Source organism: Musca domestica, unplaced genomic scaffold, assembly GCF_030504385.1.
Source record: "Musca domestica strain aabys unplaced genomic scaffold, Musca_domestica.polishedcontigs.V.1.1 9, whole genome shotgun sequence".
Lineage (NCBI taxonomy): Eukaryota > Metazoa > Arthropoda > Insecta > Diptera > Muscidae > Musca > Musca domestica.
In genome coordinates this window covers 11,114,113-11,139,707 of record NW_026712435.1, presented here as the reverse complement: position 1 = coordinate 11,139,707, position 25,595 = coordinate 11,114,113, and the positions used below count along the sequence as shown (strand labels likewise).

Here is a 25,595-nt window from a genome sequence, read left to right as displayed (position 1 = left end):
GTAACATTGACCCCAATATCAAAATATCAAAGTCCCAGTTTATGAGACTTAGTGTAATTATTTAAAATTTGCGAATCATGCGAATCTATTTTGGTAGAAATATTGACCATTTGTGGGAGAGGTAGCGGGAGTTATTGATCCAAATATAAGAATGAGCTTCGCTTGAGAGTTAGAATTGTCGACCAACATAACCATTATCAGAAATATTGTCGAATACACTTTATATCTAAAATGAATGGATTCCATTATAAAATTTAAAAAAAATATAGATTATGGGTGAATTTGCTCCCCCTATTTATGTTACTTCGCTTATTTACTTATGTTGATTATTTCTTACAACATTCAATCATTTTGATATGAGATCGCGGCATAGTTCAAAACTTCATCGTATAAATATGAAATATGAACAACTTCATATTAAGTATTAATAGTTTTCAACAAACGAGTCACCCTCGCTAGACAGGTGGATTTGCGTAGACATTTAACTGAATTCTCATTTAGAGTGAAGGAAAATTGTAGATCCTTGTCATTAAATTTGCAATTAATGTTTTAATCCCGTTTTTAAATGATTTTTAAAAATTTAATCAAACGCTGCAAATAAAAGACGAACTGCATGCAAGAGGATGCTCTGAAAATTTGGTTTTATTCAAACACAAACTATTTCTATCGAAACTATTTTTTTGACGCCTTGATTTATGGCTTCAAAATAGTTGGGAGTCATAATGGTGGGTCATTCATCACCTCCCAGCGAAGGACACTTAAATTTGTTTTAATGGGGAAAAACTTTGTCGTTGGATTCTGGCACCGAAAAAAAACGAACCATTATGTCCTTTAAGCTGCACAAAGTGAAAAAGCCGACAGTTTGCATCCAATTTTCACATAAATTTACGTCATGAATATTGTTTTTTCTTTCCTTTTTTGGTTTTTCGTTATAAAAGGGATAAATTTTCAATCTGAACTCATATTTTCATAAATTTTATCATTGCTCCGGAGCCAAACCAAGAAAAGGAAAACCAACAAAAAAGGCCCTGCACAAAAACATCAGCAAATTCCAAAATGATGTGACAAAAAATGCTGACATATTGAAACTCTGACTTTCGTCAGTTGTTGTTTGGTGGCTTTTGCACTGAATTGTTTGTTATTGTCCCCGTTTTTGTTTGTATGTGAGCATGTGTGTGTGTGTGCTAGGCAGCATTGCTGATGCTGACACATTCAGCGAACTGAAAATCAATATTGCAAACTAACAAAAACATACGGTAGGCCCTTCTTTTGGTTGGTGGTCCAATTCAAATAAACATATGCAGGAATATTGTCAAATGGAGAGCAAAAAAATATCACACAGTAGTTCCATAGTTTCAAAGTTAAAATATATATCGAAATTGAATGAAAATAATTGAATTGAATAAAACTTATAACTATTGAGACATTTTAGTTCAAGTTATTATGTCTAGGATTGATGGCATTGAAAACAAGGTATGTCGATCCACGTTTTCCTATGGGACCTCCATATAATTGGGTTTGTTTCAAATTCGGTATTTGTAGCTCATAATGGGTTCCAGGACATGTGTCAAAGCAGTGTCCAAAATCGTCCAAGGTTTCCATATATCGGTACCCACAGATATTCAGTATCTGGCCCGTTAACTGCATTCTTCAACCGATCTCACTGGTATTTGCAGATTAAGTTACTTTTATTCTAACGGTGGAGGGTAACAGCCCAGACGAACTTCACATTCTTTTACTTGTTACTATCTGGGCATCGTATATAGAGAACATTTAACAATTCTCAATTTTAATTTAAAAGATCAGAAAATTGTAGAGATCAAATTCCGTCTAACGGAGACATTTAAAGTATGAAGAAATTGGAAACTGAATTCAACATTGATCTTTTGGCGGGAAGCAATGAACAAATATTTTGCATTTTCAGTCCTTACCCAAGTCTGATATCAATACTACATCGTACCGCGTTTTGAACGTATCTTGTACTCGACTCAATTTTGTTTGATGTATTTGTTGGGTTTTTTTGGGAAGATATTCGAAATATTTAATTTTGGGATGCACAAAATTTTGAAATAAAGTTGGACATTGATTTTCTACTTTTTGTTAGGGGAAGTGCAGTCTCTTTTGGCGAAATCTGCTTCAGGACATCCGGAGTCGATTAAACGGTGTCTATTCATCTATCGGTCTGGCTGGTGTGTACGACAATTGTCATAGGGAGAGACCGATTTGATACAAATTTGGTACAACGTATTATTGTTCGCATATGAGCAATATCAATCCCCTCCTTCTAATACCTTCCCCACAAAGAGTCAGCATTTTAAGTAATCATATCTCTTATGAAATGTGAACTAAGAATCCGATTGTCTTCAAATTTTCCACCTGCAAATTTTTCTTCCAACCTTAAATTTAATGTGAATATACGAAAGAACGGACCACTCTTTTTGGTACCTTGCGTGATGCTAATTAAATGCGAAATTAGCGTCCGATTCTTTTCAAACTTGGCAATCCAACATAAGACCTAGTGTGAAGATGAGATATGTAGGTAAACTCCTTCTCGTACCTACCCACAGTTGATCAACATTTTACAACATGGAAATCTCAATATAATTACAAGCCACACGTATAAAGTGAATATACGGTATATCTGTTCTAACCCCCCGTTACCTGTCTCAAACTTGGTCAAAATATTGAAAAATTAAAAATCTCATAAATTGTAAAAAAAAAAATTTAAAAAAACATTAAGTTTGGCCGGGCCAAACTTTTAATACCCTCCACCTTAGGGCAAAGGAAACATTAGAGCCCATTATGACCCACATATACCAATTTTTAGACATATTCATGGGAAAATGTGCCGAAAATCATCAAAATACCGAATATTGGCAAATACGGCTATACAAAAACTTGGACCTATACATACAGTGTTTCGACAAAGGAGCTAGAACCCATTATGACCTACAAATACCAATTTTCAGACAAATCCGTGCAAAAATATGGCAAAAATCCTCAAAATACCGGATATCAGGAGGTACCGTTATATGGGGACTATACCAAAACGTGGACCTATAATTGCAATGATTCGCCACACGAACTGGGACTCATTATGACCTACAACTACCAATTTTTAGACAAATCAGTGAACAAATGTGGCCCAAACTGTCAAAATACCGAATATCGGGAGGTACCTTTATATGAGGCTATACCAAATCGTGGACCCGTACATATACAGCCTGTTCCACGATCTCGAAAGAAAATTTGTGCGAACGAAGGCTACTCACTCACTTTCGTATAAGAATGCGTTCCACTAACTTTCGTTCTTTCTTTCGCATAGCCTTACGTGATTCAGTGTTGCTAAATATTTTTTTGGAAAAATTAATCGCGAAATAAAGCAAAAAAAGCGTCAAATGTCTAATTTAAACGCGAAAAAGCAGCAGTGGCTCTGTCTCAACTGACATTTCAGTTGTAAACAAACAAATTGTAAATAAACAAACAAAATAAAATTTCTAGTGATTGTGTTCAAACTATTTGTGCTCTTAGAAAATAAAAAAAAGAATATTTCCGTAGCCCTATTTTTTTATGGAGGAGGTTCGAAATGTGCCACGGAGGAATTTAAGAGATGCTTCGAATTTATATGAAGTACCTAACAACCAGTAAGTATGATTGTATTTTTACATTTTTGAAATAATAAAAAATGATTTTTTCTAGGTTTGTGGCCAACTTTCGTGTGTCGAAGGAAGTTTTCGGGCTCTTTTGGATATGATGGAAGAGAAGTGGGTGCCCGGTTGCAGAACTACCCAAATCCGCCCCGATTTAAAACTTCTTCTGCTAGTGCCCGCAGCTGTGTAGTTGATGATTTTTTCGTGCTGGAATTGAGAAAATAAAAAAAATATATATTTGTTGTTCACATATTAAATTGCATTTATTATTTTTACTTACATTTTTGTTTCCATTTTCAATCAAGCAATGTTTATGTTAAAACAATTTTCCTTAATTGTTATTATACGATAGCAAACACACAAGTGACTGATTTTGACATTTGTGTTCGCATGCGTACGAAAGAAAAAAGATAGTGGAACGCAAAATTACACTGAAATGCTTACGTTTTCGTTCGCTTTGATTTTCGTGCAAATTTTCGTTCTGATAGATTTTAGTGGAACGGAAATCAGCTGTTTGTCGTGTAAAAGTTGTGCGAACGTGTTCTTTCGATATCGTGGAACTGGCTGATAATGTTTCGCTACCGGAGCTGGAACCCATTATGACCAACAAGTACCAATTTTTAGCCAAATCGGTGAAAACATGTGTCAAAAATCATCAAAATACCGAATATCGCGAGGTACCTTAATATAGGGGCTATACCAAAACGTGGACCGATATGTCTCATTTTCAATATCAACCATCCTAGACACAATACAAATTACTCTACTAAATGTTGGCACTCTATGTCAAATAATGTGAGCTGTATCGTGATTTCAACAGACAGACGGACAGACAGACTGGCGAACATCGTTCAATCGACTTCGAATTTTATGCTGATAATGAATATATATATACATTATGGGGTCTACGACAAATATTTAAGGATGTTACAAACGGAATGACAAAGTTAATATACCCTCCTTTCCAAGGAGGAGGGCATAAAGAAAATAAAATACCTGCGAACGTTGGCACATATCGCTTGTTTACCCAAAAAGTAACATTGGTACTTCAACCAACATTAGATCTAGTGGGAATATGGAAACGAGCGACTATTCCTTTTGGCACCTTCCCCACAAAGGGTAAATATGTTAAACAATTGTACCTCTCAATATTTGTAATAACTTTAGATTGAGTATAAAGATAGATAGTTCTCATCTTTATTGGACCTACTGAGGTTAAACATCTGTCGGTAAACCAAATGATGTTTCTTAAATAGTTGTATTAACTTGATCGAGGTTTGGTAAAAATATATTATGACGAATCAAGCTTAGACCAAATCGAAGACTCCCTTCAAAAGTTGTCGTGCGTCGGACTTACGGACATGGCTGGAACAACTCTAAATATCCTGCAACGTATTTGGCCAAAGAGACCTGGGGTCTAAAACTAATATTTTGATGAGGTACATTTTGGCTGTATTTAATTATAATCCCTCTAAAGCTATTAGGCTGACGGTATAAACAGTACGGAAACATAGCATGTAGGGTAAGTGTACCAGTAGTCGGCACTTTTAGGATTTTCGCGTTTTTAATCGCTCACCATTCTGAGTGGAACATTTCAATTATTACAAAGTTAATTTATTCATATTCGAAATTTTGTATAGTTTTGCAATAATAAATAAAGTTTTAATAACTTTTTGTTAAATTTAATAAATTTGTAGTTTTATTAAAACAATGTTTTTTTGCCAGTAGTCGGCACCTCTTGCTAATTGTCGGTATGGCATGTTCCAACAGTCGGCATACCAATTTTTTTGTAAGAATATTTAATAATAATAATAAATTAATTCATTAAAATATAATATTTTTGTTTAGTTAAACTGATTCGACGTCTTTATTGTACTTTTCTTAAGAATATGGATTGTTGTGGATCTTCACAGACAAAAATTTAATTTTTATTAGAATAAATCATCTTTTCTTAGCGAAATTGTACACAAAGATAGCTGACAATATATTTGAAGTAAACAAAATACATTTAGTTATAATAGTTTCATTTATTTGGGCTTCAAAATAAAAAGTGCCGACTACTGGGACATGCCGAACTTAGGCACACTTACCCTACTACTCAGAATATTATTCAGTGTCTGTAATATAACGTTTTCTTTTTTCACAAGTGTTTATTTCATGAGTGGTAATGCAAGCTACACACGATACAATGATTAGAACAACTTCGAGTGTAGCCAAGTTGTATGCTTCGGTCACAAACAATACAACTTTGTATACAACCTCTTCGTACAACTTCAATTTTCGAAGTGTTCATTTGAGTTAAGATGACTCCGGAGATAATTTCGTGCTATATAATTGAGCACAATAGCTTCTATTTATTATTAATTTTTTGCAGTTCTATTTAAAAATATTAAAACGTTAATTATAATCACACATTTGATCGGATTTCGTGTTGTTTTGATGTGCGCAACGATGGTGCTACCTCTTTGAAAATAAACACCAAATTAAATTGTATGCGACATTCCCACAAACGTTACAATCGGTTGCTACAACATGCCAAATATCAAAAAAAAATGATTTTATATCCAACCTAGACACTACTTCGTACAACCGGCCCACAAACGAGACAATCTTGAACACTACCAAGTTGTACAATCAGTTGTATCGTGTGTGGCTTACGTACCACTTAGCTTATGTCTGATTTTAAAGGAAATATGTTTTATCCTGCAGTTGAACGAATATGGTTGTGTATACACTTGAACTGTGCTGGGACATATTGCGACATTATTTGGAAAATCATGATAATGTTGAGGATAGATGCGAAAATTGAGTACGGATTTTGGAAGATGACAAGCATCGTCAGATCCGTATGTAAATAAGCTAAAATGTTGCATTTGGGCACAGAAAACCCGCACGCATATATTGAAAAGCCGATGCACCCAGAACGATCCACTTTTTGGTTCTGATTTTGGTCCAGAAGCATAATTGGTCAATTTTTCTTCGAAAGGAAGGAATAGCCGTTGTGTTCTCGGACCGTATGGACCATATTGTACATTTTTTTTTACAAAAATTAAATAGGAGTGTGTAAGCAACATTTGGTTCCAACTGGACGACCGCTATGCCGTACAGCCGAAGCTGATGTCGGTTGGCCACCTCTGAGCTGCTTTTTGACACCTTGGACTATTATATGTGGGATGCAAGTGTCACGCCGACAAATCATAGACAATTGATACTATAATAGACAATATTTGTAAAGCCATTGGGTAAAATACTGCCGCACACAATCGATAATGTGTTAAAAAGTTGGACCAATTGACTACTGCATGGCCAATCGAGGCAGCCATTTTTTTTCAATTACGAGCGGGGAGGATTTTATTAAAAAAGAATTGTGAAAAAATACTCTGTAGTTCCTTTTTTCATCGCATTTTCAAAAAAGTTTTATATGTGTCAAGCGTCCTTCTGTTTGTTGGATTTTCACCTGTTGAATGTTACAGAAATAGTTAAAATGCACAAGGATATTTTGGGATGACAAGTAAAGAATTAACCAACAATAGAATAGAAGATCCGTTTGACAATTTTTAGTTTTATCTGTATAAAACGTACAAAGTGTCATAAAATTGTAAATTATTGTAATATCCCACATATTGCGTCCCAAGGTGGTCATTATAGATTTAAGTTGAATTTTCGAAACCTCAATGATCATAATAAGATGACGATCCCTGTACAATATTTCCAATTGTAGCAAATTTAATTTTTATGAAATGAAAAATAATTTTCTTTATAAAGTTTCATCACAATATGGTGCCCCCATCCAACTTACAAACAACAAAAAACTATAAAAACGAAAAGAGACCACTCACTATTTTACACCCAACGACACTGACTATAAATCGGTTTTAAAATCCCTCACAGTTCCAAATGAAATTGTTGTGGCAGCTGAAGTTGAGGGCGTGATTGTTTGGCCGTTGGCTGCTGCAATACGGGCAGAGCGTTGCTTTTATTACAACTGACAGAATCCGAATAAAGAAATGGATGTGAAAAGTTATTAAATCAATGGCGTTAAGATAATGGAAAACGGCCGTGAGTTAAATTCCAATAAAGTGATGGACTGCTGTTTCACACTCGCACTTTGCGTTAAGTCATTTCAGTTTAATTGAATATTTCCTAAAGAACACTATATGTTGGTGGTATTATAAAAGATTGTAACACCTCGAAATATTCGCCCAAGCCATAGAAAACTATATATGGATATACATCGCCGAGCTGAATCGATCTAGCTATGTGTATCCCATTTGACCATGTTTATTTGCAATCATGCTTCAGGTCGTAATTAATAATTTGATACAAGATTTGGTATGAAGTTAGCCTTAAGGTCCGAATAGAAGCCTGTTGATGGGGGAGATGATTGCAAAATATTTAGGTATTCAAATGGACCAAAAACAAAAATATTTATTGATTTTTTGATTTGCAGTTGCTCTACAGGGTGAGATGTAAAAACTGCAAACCAATTATAGACTGCTGTAATTTCTAAGCCACTCGTCGGACAGCTGTTAAAATTATTCCACTGACAGCTCATTATATTGTTTACAAGCATACAAAAGCATGTTGCTAAGAATTTTCCAGAAAAAAGTTATTCGTGATGGAATTCAAGCGTGATAGTGTGGCTTCTTTATATTTGGCTGGAAAACCACAAGTGGCTATCGTTAGAGCACTCCAGCATTTAAATGTAAATAAATCTTTTGTGTCTCGTACCATCGCTCGTTACCATGATACTGGTATCGTGGCCCGACCTTAAGGAAGTGAACGGAAGAAAACAGCAACACCAGCAGAAATGGCTCGAAAAGTAAAGAAGCGACTTAATCGAAACCCGCGTCGCAGTTGTCGAAAAATGGCTCGTGAGCTGAACATATCGCAATATTCCATTCGGCAAATATTAAAAATTAGCTCGGGGTACAGCCATTGAAATTCTAAAAAGTGCAAGAACTTATATCGCAACAGAAAGAAAATAGACTCAAAAGAGCCAAAGAGTTGCTTCGCTTGGCCGAAAGTGGTGAACTGCCGAATTAGGTTTTCTCCGATGAGAAAACATTCGTTGTCCAGCAGTTTGTAAACAAACAAAATGATCGTGTTTCCTGCCAAAGAGGTCAGCTGAAAATGTGCACCTTCGGTTGGCCACCAGAACTCAAGCGTCATGGTGATGGTGTGGGCCGCCATAACAGACGATGTTCGCTCTCCGCTCGAATTAATCGACCGTGGCATCAGAATAAATGCCGTATATTATCGCGAAAATATTCTGGAGGGTGTTTTAAAGCCTTGGGCGGGCAAACATTTTGGCCGCAGACCTTGGACATATCAACAGGACTCAGCACGCGCCACCCAAGAGTGGTTACAAAATTAGGATCCTCGCTTCATTTCCAGAGCACAATGACCACCAAAATCTCCGGATACCAATCCTTTGGACTATTGTGTCTGGAGCATTTTGCAAAGCAAGGTTGGCACCAAAAAATACCTAAGTGTCGATTACGGTTTCATTGGCCGTTTGAAGGCCATAATTCGTGCCAAAGGTGACCAATTCGAACAAATCTAAACTTATTCTAAAATTTGATGCTATTTCCGACATTTTTTGCTTTCATTCAATAAAATTTATGTTCATTCATGTTTATTTGAAATCACGTTTCAGGTCCCAATTAGGAATTTTGTACGAAAAGTTACCGCCAAAGTCAGAATAGAAGCCTATTGATGGGTGAAAAGATCGCAAAATATTGAGGTGTTCAAAAGTACCAAAAACAGAAAATTTTCTAGATTTTTCAGTTGCTCTACAGGCCTTAATTTTAAACCAATCGACGCGAATGTCTCATTGTGGTTAGAATTTAGGACTTTGGATTTTGAATGGCCATCGGTTAATATTTAGCGGATAAAATGGACTACGACTTTTGTGTGAAATTTTTTTTGAATACCGTATTAGCACGATAGAGGATATAAATTAAGGCAAATATTACCGATCAAAATCCCAAATCCATAATTTTTGCAGGACTGTATGCCATTATTTAAAAAAACCGACTAGGTAATCGAATAGGCTTGGACCTAAGGGGTTTTCCAATATATGATCGTGTTGTAGGGTATCATATTGAATCTAGGTGGCAGTGTAATAAATACTTAATTTCTATGGCATGTTCGTCTTAAAATAAGGGGATGTTGAGCTATCTCATTGTAAGTACTTATCAGTGTCAAAGTGTACTTATTAAAGCCATTTATTGATCTGGCAAAATTTCAAAAATAAAAAATGCCTAAATATAAACCATTAATTCAACCGTACTTTTTTGATCCAGAATAATTTCTAATATTTTCCTTGTAATAAACAATAATATTTAATAAATTCATGTCCAATATATATTCTATTTCAATTTTAAACCGCAAACATTTAAATGAAATCATTCCCCCCTCTTTTTCCGTTGCAGGTACAAAATAGAAGTGGCTGGCAAAAGTCTTCCCTCCCTAACCAACCTGGATAAGGGACGTTATGGTGTTATTGTTTTCGAAAATCTCGACAAATATCTGCACATGGATAAATGGAATCGAGAGCTGTTGGATAAGTACTGCCGCGAATATTCGGTGGGCATTGTGGGATTTGTTAGTCCCAGCGAGGAAACATTGGTGGCTGCTCAACTGAAGGGGTTCCCCCTGTTTGTACATACAAATCTTAGGCTAAGAGATGCTAGTTTAAATCCCGCCTCACCAGTACTTCGCCTGACACGCGCAGGCGAAACGTCATGGGGTGCCTTACCGGGTGATGATTGGACTGTATTTCAGCACAACCATTCCACATATGAACCCATAGAGTGGGCTCAACGTAATAGCCAAGATTATCCCTCGGATGCCGGTGGCCAAGTGCACCTGCCACTGACTACGGTGCTGCAAGATCATGGTCAATACGATGGAATAAAACGTATTTTCTTTGGTAGCAATTTGAAGTTTTGGCTGCATCGTCTACTCTTTCTCGATGCCCTGTCCTATCTGAGTCATGGCCAATTGAGTTTGAATTTGGAACGGATGATTCTGGTCGACATCGATGATATATTTGTCGGTGAAAAAGGCACACGCCTGCAGCCAGACGATGTACGCGCCCTAATCGCTACCCAGAAAATTATTGCCTCCATGGTTCCTGGATTTCGTTTCAACTTGGGCTTCTCGGGGAAATATTTCCACCATGGCACCCGCGAAGAGAACTTGGGCGATGATTTCCTGCTGCAGAACATACAGGAGTTTACCTGGTTTTCACACATGTGGAAACACCAGCAGCCCCATCTGTACGACAACCTGACACTGCTCATGTCCGAAATGCAGCTGAATCATGCATTTGCCGAGGAACACAACATACCTACCGATTCGGGGTATTCCATCTCACCGCATCACTCAGGTGTCTATCCAGCCCATGAGATCCTTTACGAAGCCTGGAAGAAGGTTTGGGGTATTAAGGTTACCTCCACGGAAGAATATCCCCATTTGCGACCGGCTCGCCTACGTAGAGGTTTTATCCATCGCAATATCATGGTCTTGCCCCGGCAAACCTGTGGACTCTTTACGCACACCATGTACATTGATCGTTATCCGGGTGGACGAGACAAACTCGACGAGTCCATACAAGGCGGCGAACTTTTTCAAACCATTGTCTATAACCCCATCAACATTTTCATGACGCACATGTCCAACTATGGGTCAGATCGTTTAGCTTTATACACTTTCCAGTCTGTCATCAAATTTCTACAGTGTTGGACAAATCTGAAGCTGGCTTCTGCTCCGCCCATCCAATTGGCCGAAATGTACTTCCGCCTGCATCCCGAGGAGGTGGATCCAGTCTGGGGCAACCCATGTGACGATCCCCGACACCGCAAGATCTGGTCGAAAACTAAAAGCTGTGATTCTTTGCCAAAGTTTTTGGTCATCGGACCTCAGAAGACTGGAACAACTGCCCTCTACACATTCCTGTCCATGCACTCGAGCATAGCTAGTAACATCCCCAGCCCCGATACTTATGAAGAGATCCAATTCTTCAATGGCAACAACTACTACAGAGGCTTGGATTGGTATATGGACTTCTTTCCGTCCTTCGAGTCGAACACCAGCACCGTGGCGCCCGCAGCGCACTACATGTTCGAGAAGAGTGCCACCTATTTCGATGGAGAAATGGTACCGAAGCGGGCTCATGCCTTGCTGCCGCATGCGAAAATTGTGACAATTTTAATATCTCCAGCAAAGAGGGCCTACTCGTGGTACCAACATCAGCGGGCCCATGGTGATGCTATAGCAAATAATTATAGTTTTTATCAGGTAAGATGCATCCTTAAGTCCCAATTTATATTCTTTAATCTGAACCCATGGGTCATTGGAGGGCAAACTACTTTCTTTCTCCTTCTTCTTCATCTTCTTTCTCAAATTTCTAAAACCATTGCCTGAGGATGGCATATTATGGGAGTAGATGAAAGTTTGTGCCATAAACGAATTTAAAATGCAACAAAACAAAAACGTCGAACTCAGCAGTGAAAGGAAAACCTTTTAGGTTGCAGAGGTTGAGGTTTTTGGGCGAACGAAACAATTTTGCTGATGAATTGAGGATTGACACAGAAACGTGTACATGCATGCACATACATGCTTACATATGTACTAGTCTACTATGTGCTGCAAGTCGCCGAACTTGTGGTTCGTTGAACGACCCTAGATCTAAACAAAAAACAACAACTTTGCTGTTCTAGATTTCAGTCTTGGCTGGTATTTATTGGGCAAGGAATAACATCAACAAGTAGATTTCTTTTTTTCATATTATTTTCGCATCCTGCATTCGACAGGAGGAATATTAAAATGGAAAATATGAGGACAGGCATAGTAAAATATTTCACTGAAAGATTGTATGTAATGTTGGTGTTGGTGTAGATTGAAAGTGGAATGGAAACAGGATGCTGGATTTATTGGTGCATCAATGTAGTGAATGTGCAGTATCCGATACAATATTTACAACTAATAGATTCAATTCTATGAAGACCCCTCAAACCTTGATATTTTATACTCTTATTTGTCTTGCGAATATAAACCGTTTAAATGGGTTTTGTGATCAAAACTTCGTCATATTTTCAACCCTTCATTATATGATGAAGGTCACATTATTGTTGTCATTGCTATTGCAACATTTATCTGTCTTTTGAACTCGCGACCTAATATTCGAATCACCTGATCAGTACTTGATATTAGTAGAAACCTTGTCTGATTTTGCAAAAAAAAAAATAGCACTGATTTCTGAAGAACTCTTTGCATATAATTGCCATAATCGATAACTAAAACTACACTTTTCTAAAAAATGATTTTTTATTGAGATATGACACTCTTTGAGTAAATTAGCGACGTGGTATTTTAAGGTAACGCTTACGATCTCTCACCGAATTGAATGGAATTTGGCATTCTGAGATCTCAAGTTTTGTTCAATATAAATTTTAAGTCTTGTCAATGGCGACATTTCCAGGCAGTAGCCACAACCGATGTGACGGGATCTTTGAAATATACGGGTTGCCCATATTCGACGGACCCATCTGGCAACGCCATAACTTTCGATGGAGATGTCACATTGCTTAATGACATACCGCGTTTGAAGCGTCAGTCCAAGCTGATTTTTACCATGAACCAATACACGCCACGCGAGCGCTCTGAAATAGTTGAAACTCAACTGCTTTTAAAACATTAAAAAATGTGAGAAGTGCGCCTTCTAAGAACACCATTAAGCGTTTATACGAAAAATTTTCGACTGGTAAGGCTCTTTCTAATCCGAAGAGGCCATATAAAAGTCGACCAAGACGATCGGCCGAGAATATCGCTGCCGTACGAGCCAGTGTTGAGAGAGCCAAAAACCCCGTTCTCAGCAGTTGGGCATGGCTCGGTCCACTTTACAACGGATTATTCGCATTGATTTGCATTTGTTCCCGTACAAAATTCAATTGACGCAAAGAATGTTGCCTGCGGACAAGCCTCGTCGATTGGAATGGGCCCAAAGGTCCGTCGAATATGGGCAACCCTGTGGACAATTTGTAGTTTTGAGGTCCGGCTAACATTTTCCAACCGAATTGTTTATAGTCTCAATACTATAGGATGGATAGTCTGTTGTGTAAAACTTGGACCTACAATTGTCAATTTTTTGTTCAATACCATTTAATCAGCATGAGTTATCTGGATATTGGTGTTTCTATTTATATCGGTCTATCTGTTGGATACCTGTTTTATAGGAAATGCTATTGGAGTCATCCGACTCATACCAATGGTAACCTATCTGCTGAAGTTCTGGACTTTTGCGCCCTTTCAATACTAATTGCTGAAACCATTCTGTTTTTTCAGAGACCAAGTCACATACAAAAATACAGAGAGCCAGATGGAGAGAACATGTCTCCATCGCTTAATTCCGAGAGAACTGCCTATTAGTACTTCATCATCATTTATGACATTATATTACTCACTTAAAATGTCTACTGCTTGCTTGATTTTTGTACCCTACACCACGAGGTGGTTAGATTATTATGTCTTTGGCATTTTTTGTAAAAGGGCAAAGGAAACGAAATAAGCCCATAGTTCCTTTTGATGATCTGCATAGAATCACATTCTGAGTCACATTAAAGAAAATCGGTCAAAATTTAGGTATAGCTCCCATATATGTATATATATTTTCGTCCAATTTGCCTTATATTGTGCACCAAATTTGTAATATCAGTTCAAATAGTATGGAATTTTGCACGTACGACCAGATTGGACCTGAAAATAGGTATGTCAAATTTGAATTCGGAATCGGTTCAGATTTGGCTATAGCTCCCATATATATTTTTCATCCGATTGTTATTTTTGTGCTTCGCAACCATAATATGCACTCTGTAACAAATATATTTGGGGAAGTATAACAAATACCCTTGATAAGTTTTATACAGATTGGTTAGGATTTGGATATAGCTCCCATATAAAGCGTGATTTTTTTGAGGTTAGGATTTTCATGCATTAGTATTTGACAGATCACGTGGGATTTCAGACATGGTGTCAAAGAGAAAGATGCTCAGTATGCTTTGACATTTCATCATGAATAGACTTACTAACGAGCAACGCTTGCAAATCATTGAATTTTATTACCAAAATGTTGGCAGAAAATCCGCTTTTTTATCGACAAATTTTGTTCAGCGATGAGGCTCATTTCTGGTTGAATGGCTACGTAAATAAGCAAAATTGCCGCATTTGGAGTGAAGAGCAACCAGAAGCCGTTCAATAACTGCCCATGCATCCCGAAAAATGCACTGTTTGGTGTGGTTTGTACGCTGGTGGAATCATTGGACCGTATTTTTTCAAAGATGCTGTTGGACGCAACGTTACGGTGAATGGCGATCGCTATCGTTCGATGCTAACAAACTTTTTGTTGCCAAAAATGGAAGAACTGAACTTGGCTGACATGTGGTTTCAACAAGATGGCGCTACATGCACAGCTCGCGATTCTATGGCCATTTTGAAGGGAAAACTTCGGAGAACAATTCATCTCAAGAAATGGACCGGTAAGTTGGCCACCAAGATCATGCGATTTGACGCTTTTAGACTATTTTTTGTGGGGCTACGTCAAGTCTAAAGTCTACAGAAATAAGCCAGCAACTATTCCAGCTTTGGAAGACAAAATTTCCGAAGAAATTCGGGCTATTCCGGCCGAAATGCTCGAAAAAGTTGCCCAAAATTGGACTTTCCGAATGGACCACCTAAGACGCAGCCGCGGTCAACATTTAAATGAAATTATCTTCAAAAAGTAAATGTCATGGACCAATCTAACGTTTCAAATAAAGAACCGATGAGATTTTGCAAATTTTATGCGTTTTTTAAAAAAAAAAAAGTTATCAAGCTCTTAAAAAATCACTCTTTATATCTTTCTCCGATTTTCTTTTGCAGACAGAATGTAATTTTGCACTTGCGACCAAATTGAGCCCAGAAATAAGTATGTCCAATTTGGTGGAAATCGGTTTAGATATAGCTTTCATATATATTGTTCATCCGATTAGTTGAATTTGCCCTGCACAGTCGTAATATGGACACCGTTGTAACGATATTTTGGGAAATATATCAAATACAGCTCAGAAATACATTTGCCAAATTGTATCGAGATCGATTCAGATATGGATATAGGTCCCATATATATCTTTATCCGATTGCAGATAATTGTGCACCAAATGGGTAATACAAGCCCGAATTGAAAATGAACAAATGCCTCGGCAAATTTAGTAGAAATTCAGATTCAGAATAGGATATCCTCTCATATATTAGTTCCTTCAGGCATAACTATAATCATAATTGGCCAGGACATTTGGAGTCGGTCTAGCGATGTCCATTCTTCCGTCCGTCTGTTTGTCTCGCTGGTGTGCACGATAACTCTCGAAGGGAGTATCCGATTTGGTCCTTGGTAGATCGTAATATTATTATCAAACTTAGATCGAGTCCGAGGATGGACAATATCGTTCCACTCCTTCTGGTACCTCCCCCACAAAAGGTTCAAAATTTTGAATAACCACGAAGCCCATAAAACGCCAAATTAACATCCGATTCCGTTCAGACTTGGTATTTTTCCACCAACACAAAATCTGTTATAAAGATGGCAGATATCGGACCATTTCTTCTAGTACCTCTCCACGTAGGATTCAAGATTTTTGAAAACGAAACCCTCAAAGAAAGCGAAATAAGCAGCCAACTCTCTTCAAATTTCACACATACAAACATATTTGCTAACACAAGATCTGCGAACGCCTTTTGGTACCTCACCCACAAAGGTCACAATTTTCAAAATTTTTTCTGTCAGAACTTGAGAAACAATTCAGCCATTCTTTACGATTTGCCATATCTAAATATCACTCTCAACCAGAAACCTGAATATGGAATTTATTATTTCGCATAAAGTTGGATATAAATTTTCGATTTTCTTGTAATTTTGCCCATACCAAATGGAATTCTTCGGTCGACTATATCTAGTACCTCACGCAAATTTTAACTTTTTCTAAAAATGATCACATATGTCATATCAAGTGAAGGAAGTAACCAATATAGTCCAAACCTGGCACGTCGCAATGTTTATATCATATTTATTTTGGGACAACTAACTCCCTTGAGTTGTTGACCCTCTAATCATAACAGAAGTTAAAACTTATAAAAATAATCGAACATTGCCTTATGGTATACATGTGTCGGCAAAACCGACTGTACTTTTTAACTTGCTTTTGCTTACGGTAATGCAAAGGTCATATAGTTGTCATTATTTTTGCCCTACTGGAAATGCAATGCAGTAATGCTTAAAGTGACACATATTGCTACTAATTTTTTTCTAGAAATTCAAAAGACGTTCTTAATTTAATCACGTAGGTTGTCTTTAGCCTTTTAAACAGCCTTCACACAAATGTTAAATTTAATTACATTAAATATTACTTATTATGCATTGCATCCTTTGTTTGGCACTTTGTGCAAAAAATGAAATTCCCCGCACCACAGAGACACGAACACGAATATGTATGCATTCACTCTTCAGCATGCAATGCCATATGAAATGCTGTTTACATATTTGTGGTCTTTTCATTTAGTTCCAAGTCAAGTGGTCAAAGGTGACCCACAAGATATTAATTTCTCAAACAACAATGAAATAATATATGAGCTCAATGTAGGTAGAAAATTAAGTGTCCATTCGTTCAACAGACAATTCAACATAATTTGTATGAAAAGTCCTTTGGAAATGCCAAGTTCTTTTCAATTAGTAGTTTACAGCTCTTAGACATTTTCAGGATACCTCAACGATGACATTTAACACATAACAGTGTGGCTTTTTCAATTGTACACAAAAGTAATTAACAATTTCTTAACTGGTTTCTAGCTATTTAATGACAGCAAGTACTCTTTGTTCTAAATTGAGAGACAACCAACCACCTGTGGACTAGCGTTTCGTCGGTATATATTTTTGTGATATTTCTTCATACGAATGTATGTTTATTTGGACAAAAATATGAATGGAAATATAACTTTAGTTTATTGCGGTCTTATGAATAAATTAAATATTATAATTAATATTATTTCCTCACGGAAACGCCACGGGAAGTCTACAATGTTTTCAATCTGTAGGCATTTAAAAGAGATATTGCCAAAACAGCATCATAATTGGAATGATTACGACATCATCATCAAGATCAAGACATCTTTACAATACGAGCGAAAGGGTATTGTATCTACAGAAAATGTATAGTTTGAAAGACCAAAAAATGCGAGACGAGTTCTAGAATGTACTAAATAAATAAAATATTGTGCAGAAATTTGAAATGTTGTAATTCAAGAATACGAAAAGTTCAACTACACAGAAATTCGTAGCAATGGTAAGTTACCATTGAAGTTTAAAAGTATCAGCCGGTCTATCCTCAGATACATTTGGTTTATGCTTTATTTTATATTTAATTTATTTTTTTGGATATCTTTAAACTTTTTCAGGGAAGTGTTAAAATAAGCTGATGTTAGAAATATTAATACATAAGGAGTTTAACGGAAATCGAACGAAGTTAGGCTCTTTTAAAGAATATTTTTGTACCCTTCACCATTTATAACTCCTCGAAATATCCATGTTAGACCAAACAAAGTACACATATGCTTGATTAGCGTACAATTCTAAGTCGATTTAGCGATGTCCGTCTGTCTATCTGTCACTTTCGACATGACTGAACTTAGCTGCTTTTTTACTTGTTATATTTAGTTCGTTATTCCGTTTGTAACTCATCGAAATAATCATTTTAGACCCAACAAGGTATATAAGTTAACACCAGACATATTCAAATTCAACATTAGCAACCCAAAGAATTCATCAACCAAAGTATAAGCGTGTCATTTTGCTGACACTGCAGTTCCCACCGAAACACTGACAACAACATCCAACAGGCAGACAGCAACATTCCATCGCCAACACGAGCAGGTGTCCAGTATCATCTGGGTGCATGAATCCAAAGTATAAGTTAGGGTAGTTTTATTTCATTATTCACTTTGTAGTCCGGAACCTTAACCAATAAAGACGTGATTGCTTGCAGTAAGCAGCAATCACAAATTTTTAAAAAAATAAATAAATTAACATTGAATTAATTGGCGCCCGAGAGCAGGGACCTGTTTTTAAACAGGTACTCGAAACCCGAAGAAAGGATTTCCGACAAAAGTCAAGCCTTCAGGTGGCGCCCCAGTAACTTAATTGTGAAAAGGACGTAACGTTATGTTACAGCCCCTAAAGCCCGCGACGCGGATCACTAGATTACGGTAGTTTACAAATAAAAATTTTTAAAAAAGTGAAAGTAAAATAAAAACATTGATACAAGAATTGTGAAAAATGAAAAACTATTAAAGAAAATAAAAAAAAAAACTCCTGAAAAATTAAAAAACAAAGTAAATTAAATTAAATAAAAAGTGAGAATTTAAAAAAAAAAAAAATATCAAAATTAAAATGATAATTACAAAATGAAAACTTAGAAAAAAAAAAAAAAAAAAAACTTGTGAAAACTTAAATGCAAAGTAAATTAAATGAAGTGAGAAATAAAAGAGAAACAATTGTGAGAAATTATAAAAAAAAAGAGATAAAAAATAAAGCAATTTAAACAAGTTTGAATGAATATAAATAAAAATAAAGTTAAGACAGAAATAAAAATTAAAATAAAAAAAATTGTTTGAACAATATTAAATATTTTAACAATTTATAAACAAAAGTGAAAAAAATCGGACACAACAAAACTTTGAAAACTTTGAAAGGACTAAGAAAAACGATCATCTCATCTCATCTCATCTGTACTAGAAGGATGCTACTCCAGACTCTAATGATGCTGCTATTGTAAGAATAACTTTAAGAATTCAAATTAAGAACAAATTTAGTTCCTAACATTTTATAGTTATAGTTATTTGTTACCTATGAAATTTTTTTTTTTTTTGTTCCCAATACTGATAAATAACGTAACTTTGATAGCTCCACCTTTCCTTTTGATAAAGAGAAAAAAATGTTAGAATCAGTGGATGATATTGCCGAAAAATTAAATAGAATTACGATGAATCCATCTTCAAATAACATGGAGACTCAAACAAGGGCAAACACCCTTACATCAGGTAGTTCAGCACTCACGGACAGACAAAGAAATGAAATCACACGAATGATTACAAACCTTTTGGCCGGACGAGACGAAACGTTTGACGATGGTAGTGACATACCGGTAGGAACAGTCTCCTCGAGACTGGAGGAACTGGACAAAGTTCCAGATATAGTGAAATCCTTGAGGGAATTTTCGGGAAAACCCGGAGAATTCAGCTCTTGGAGGAAATCAGTCGAAAGGGTGATTGATTTATACTCATCACTTCGTGGTACCGGGAAATACTACGCAATTTTGCATACAATTCGTACGAAAATTATAGGTGAGGCCGATACTGCTTTAGAATCCTATAGGACTCCATTGGATTGGGCCAAAATACGCAAATGTCTGATAGTGCACTACGCGGATAAACGAGATATAGGTACACTAGAGTACCAAATGAATGTTTTGTGTCAGGGGCACAGAGGTGTCACAGAGTTCTATCAGGACGTCTATCAAACACTATCTCTAATTTTGGATAAGGTTTCCTGCCTGGAATTGGACGACGGTAGTCTCAGAGCCATGACGAATACATATCGAGAGAAGGCACTTGATACCTTCATAAGAGGCCTGAACGGCGACCTTCCTAGGCTGCTCAGTGTCAAGGGTCCTACATCTCTACCAGAGGCTCTACATCTTTGTTTGAAGCTAGACAATATGGCATTTCGGAGAGATTATGCCCAGAAGGGAGGCCATAGACAGGAACCATTGAGGATGTCAACTGGTTCGAAATTTTACCCAGAATTGGCAAATATTCCGACTCATAGGCCTAGAGTATCCCCAGCTTTTCCATTTCCGAACAATTTGAATATGCAGAATCAGCGTCCTCAGTTTGGGGGACAACCATTTGCTCATCGTCCTCAGCAATTCTTTCAACGAAATCAGATGGGAGGACACCAAATCACTCGTCCTTATACGGGAACCCAGAATTTTCCTCAGAACCAATTTAGGTAATTTCCCTCACAATTTTACAATAACCAGAGTAAGCCAGAACCCATGGATATTGACAGGTCAATACAAGTAAGACCCCAACAGAACCAGAATTTTAAAAGACCTGCCCAGTTTTCGGTACAGACTCCTATGAATAAGATTCAGCGTAATTTTCATGTAAACGTGGATAATCAATACCCAGATATTGAGAACCAATCCCCAAATATCGACGATTACCGAGACAACAGTGACTATCAGCCAGTAGACGAAAATGACACAGGGAATTACGGACAACAGGATATAATACCGGACGATTACCAGGAACGTAACCCCGATTACATTCCAGCCAACTTCATAGATATGAATTTTTTAGATTAAACTGTTCCTCGTTGCCATACTTTCAAGTCAAAACGAGGGACGGGAAGACATTAGACTTTTTATTGGATACAGGAAGCAGTAAAAATTATATAAGACCAACTTTGGTCCTGAGACCCAAGTTGAATGACAATAGGTTTAGCGTAAAATCTGTAGGCGGCGATGTGGAAGTTTCACACCACACTCTTCTTAACATGTTCGGCGTCAATGACGTCCCACTAAAATTCTTCCTTCTACCTGGTTTGGTATCTTTCGACGGGATTTTGGGGAATGACAGCTTGAAGGAATTATCGGCAGTAATTCATACTTCCGAAGATTATTTCCAAGTAAGAGGTGGCAAGAAAATTGCCATTAGACAGAGAATATCCCAGAATGTTAATAGTCTGGAGCTGGAGGCTGATCATCTATCATTAAGTCAGAGGAGTTCTCTCAATAATATTGCAAGGCAGCACCGGAACCTGTTCTCAGATCCGGATGAGAGATTAACATACACCTCTGTTGTGGTTGGAGAAATCCGAACTGTAAACGAATCTCCAAACTATACGCGAAGTTATCCTTACCCAATGGCATTAAAAGATGTCGTGGAGGAAGAGATTCGTCGTCTCCTTCGGGATGGCATCATAAGACCATCCAGATCCCCGTACAACTCCCCTATTTGGGTAGTGCCCAAAAAGGAGGACAGTTCTGGTCGAAAAAAATATCGTTTGGTCGTTGACTTTAGAAAGCTCAACGCCGTCACCATACCGGATAAATATCCGATTCCCGAGGTGACGGAAGTCCTATCTAACCTAGGGGGGAATCAATATTTTACGGTCATTGATCTTAAAAGCGGTTTCCATCAAATACCCCTACGGGAGGAGGATAGACAGAAAACCGCATTCTCAATCAACAATGGCAAGTACGAGTTCACGAGACTGCCATTTGGCCTGAGGAACGCGCCAGCAATATTTCAGCGAACGCTGGACGATATACTCAGAGAATTGATTGGAAAAATCTGTTTTGTTTACATCGATGATATTATCATCTTTGGCAAGGACGAGAAGTCACACGCCGAGAACATAAAGAAAGTTTTCCAAACACTAGAGTCCGCTAATATGAAGATCCAGTTGGACAAGTGTTCATTCTTTAAACAAGAAGTGGAATTTTTGGGATTTATTGTGTCGAGGGATGGTATAAAAACCAACCCAAAGAAAGTGGAAGCCATTCTTAATTTCCCGATTCCTAAGACACTTAAGGAACTTCGTTCTTTCCTTGGCCTCTCGGGCTACTATCGAAGGTTCGTAAGGGGATATGCCGATGTAGCAAAGCCGCTGACATCGCTCCTCAGAGGGGAGGAAGGCAGAATTCCAAAGACAGCTTCCAGTCAAATTCCGGTGACATTAGATGTTTCCGCCGTAGAAGCTTTCAACGAGCTAAGAAATGCATTGGTTTCAAACGATGTGATACTTGCGTATCCAGATTTCAGAGAAGATTTTGACCTAACGACGGATGCCTCCAGTGTCGCTCTTGGAGCAGTGTTGAGTCAAAAGGGAAGACCAATTGCATTCATTTCAAGAACTCTGGATGAAACAGAGGAGCATTACGCCACAAATGAGAGGGAAATGTTGGCCATCATATGGGCCCTCACTACCTTGAGGAATTATCTATACGGATCGAAGAAATTTATAATTTATACCGACCACCAACCCCTCACTTACGCCATTAGTAACAAAAATAGCAATATGAAGATGAAACGCTGGAAATGTACTCTGGAGGAATATAATTACGAATTGCGGTACAAACCCGGAAGACAGAATGTCGTAGCAGATGCTCTGTCTAGAACGGTACAGAAGGACAATAATGCTATTACTCCGATTAATTCACTGACTCCCACACAGCATAGTGCGGAGAGCTCACCAGAGACCCTTATACCCAGTGTTGAGTCACCCATTAATGTTTTCAAGAACCAGCTTCTCATAAGTGTGGATGACACATCAACGTACCAGTTCAATGTTGTTTTCCCAAGCATCCACCGACACACAATTACTGAACCACATTATGACGAACGAAAACTTCAAACAATCTTGAAGAGGTATTTGAACCCGTCTGTAATTAACGGAATCAAGGCACCCGAACAAATAATGGGAAAAATTCAGAACATTTATCCACTCCATTTTAGCCAGTACAAATGCAGGTTTACTCAGAAGGTAGTAGAAGATATATTATCAGAAAATGACCAGGAAAGAATAATTATTGATACCCACAATAGAGCCCATAGGAACGACAGAGAGAACAAAACACAGATTTTGGAAAATTATTATTTTCCGGGGATGTCGGGAAAAATAAAGCGAATTATAAAACTGTGCACGACGTGTAAGAAAAACAAATACGAGAGACATCCCAATGAACCTTACCTTTGTGAGACGCCTATTCCAAATTACCCAGGTCATACTATTCATATTGATATATTCTCTACAGATAGGAAATTAGTTCTGACCTCCATTGACAAATTCTCAAAGTACGTTAAAGTGAAAATACTAGACGGAAGATCTACTGAGGCTATTAGAAGACCACTGAGGGAATTATTATTCTCTTACGGAGTTCCGAAGAATGTGGTAATGGACAACGAACCGTCTTTAAATTCCAGTTCGATATTATTCATGATGAAGGACGAATTAGGAATAAATATTTTTACGACCCCATCCTACAGGAGCGAGGCTAACGGACAGATAGAACGCTTTCATTCTACCCTCGCTGAGATAATGAGATGTTTGAAAGGTGATGGAACATCCAGGAATTTTGAGGAATTACTGGAGAGGGCTGTTAATGAATACAATCATTCGATTCACTCCACGGTGAATAGAAGACCTGTTGATTTGTATTTTGGACGCACAATTGACTTTTCTCCACAAGACATAGAGACTACCAGACGGAATATTGTTGACAAACTCAGACAGAAACAGGCCAACGACTTGACGTATCATAACAAAAAGAAACGACCAGTTAAGGATTATATTCCCGGACAATTAATTTATGTAAGCAACAACAAAAGGTTAGGAACGAAACTAAGCGACCGTTACAAAGAGGAAATAGTTAAGGAAAACCGGAATACCACCGTTTTGACCGAAAGCGGAAGGGTTATTCACAAAAGCCATATTAGAAATTAATAAAATCCTAAATTCTACAGATTGTTTCCTGGAAACGCCCTGGCTGACTTCAGCATCCTCGACTACTCGAACGCAAGACCCATTTCAATTCATAATGGAATAGCAAGGAAACAGAACGGGACATTTAAAGTAATTCATTCAATAGATCTTGAACAGTATGAAAACCTCACTCGTGAAACCGAACACATTCTGGACAAATTCGTGAACCTAGACCATCCTCTCCGTCCATTTATGAAGCAACAATTAATTGACATCAATGGACTATTAGACCGTCTGATGCCGCACAGAGAGAAAAGATCGATAGACTTCATAGGAAGTGCTTGGAAGTGGATTGCAGGCAGTCCAGATAGTCATGATTTTCAGATCCTAGAACAGAAAATTGGCAATATTTTGGAAAATAACAATAGACAGCTGATAATAAACCAATTAATTTCGGAAAGAATAACCGAAATAACTAATAAGACGAATGAAATGATAAAAAGGGAAGGGTGGAACGATGAAGTAGTATTCAAAATCGAAAGAAAACTTAATTTTATTGAAAAAGAGTTACAAAACGTAGAGTTTGCAATACAGTGGGCTAAAGCTAATATCGTCAATTCATTTCTGCTTTCTAAAATCGAAATCGATCAAATAAACACTGTTTTTGAAAAATATAATATTCCTACTTATTCGATAGATGAACTATTAACTTTTGGATCCGTAAAAATTGTTACAAATAAACGAGAAATTTTGTACATCCTTAGTATCCCTGTAACTCAAGAAGAAGTTTGTAAAGTATATTTCATAAAACCTATAAAAACTGGAGATGTAATTGATAAAATTGAATACGAAAAAATTTTGGAATGTAATAAAGAATTATTTGGAATAAAAACAGAATGTAAAAGTAATTACGACATAACAATTTGTAATAGAGATAAGCTTATTTCATTAAGAAATGATAATTGTATAACTAATTTGTTCAAAAGTAGAGTAGGGAAATGCACCCAAATAAACAACGAACACATACCAACAATTGAAGAGATCGGATCGGACTTGCTCTTGCTGAACCAATATCAAGGCGCTATCAGTGTAGACAACGAGCAGATTTTTTTAAACGGGACTTATCTCATCAAACATTTCAACGTCACTATAAGAATCGATGGCCACAGTTACAGTTCAAGAGGAATAAGTGCCAATAAACCTCTTCCCGCCTTTTTGCAACCAAAAGGTCCAAAAGACAAATTAGAAGAAGTAATATCATTGGAGCTGCTTAAACAGTTGAACGTAAAGAACATCGAACGAATACGATCTATGGAAACCAAAGGTACCTTAGCAGTCGGCATCGGTTGTGTTTCTGCAATAAT

General features: G+C 37.2%; 1 protein-coding gene across 3 annotated transcripts in view; it reads left to right on the top strand.

Annotated features, from left to right (window-relative positions):
* Window positions 1-25,595, top strand: part of LOC101892243 (bifunctional heparan sulfate N-deacetylase/N-sulfotransferase) — a 296,793-nt gene that overhangs the window by 250,220 nt on the left and 20,978 nt on the right. For all 3 annotated transcript variants that reach the window (XM_059131766.1, XM_005190000.4, XM_011296865.3), the window contains exon 6: window positions 10,088-11,957. In XM_059131766.1, coding sequence (XP_058987749.1) covers window positions 10,088-11,957 — 1,870 coding nt within the window. The remainder of the gene's footprint in view (window positions 1-10,087; window positions 11,958-25,595) is intronic.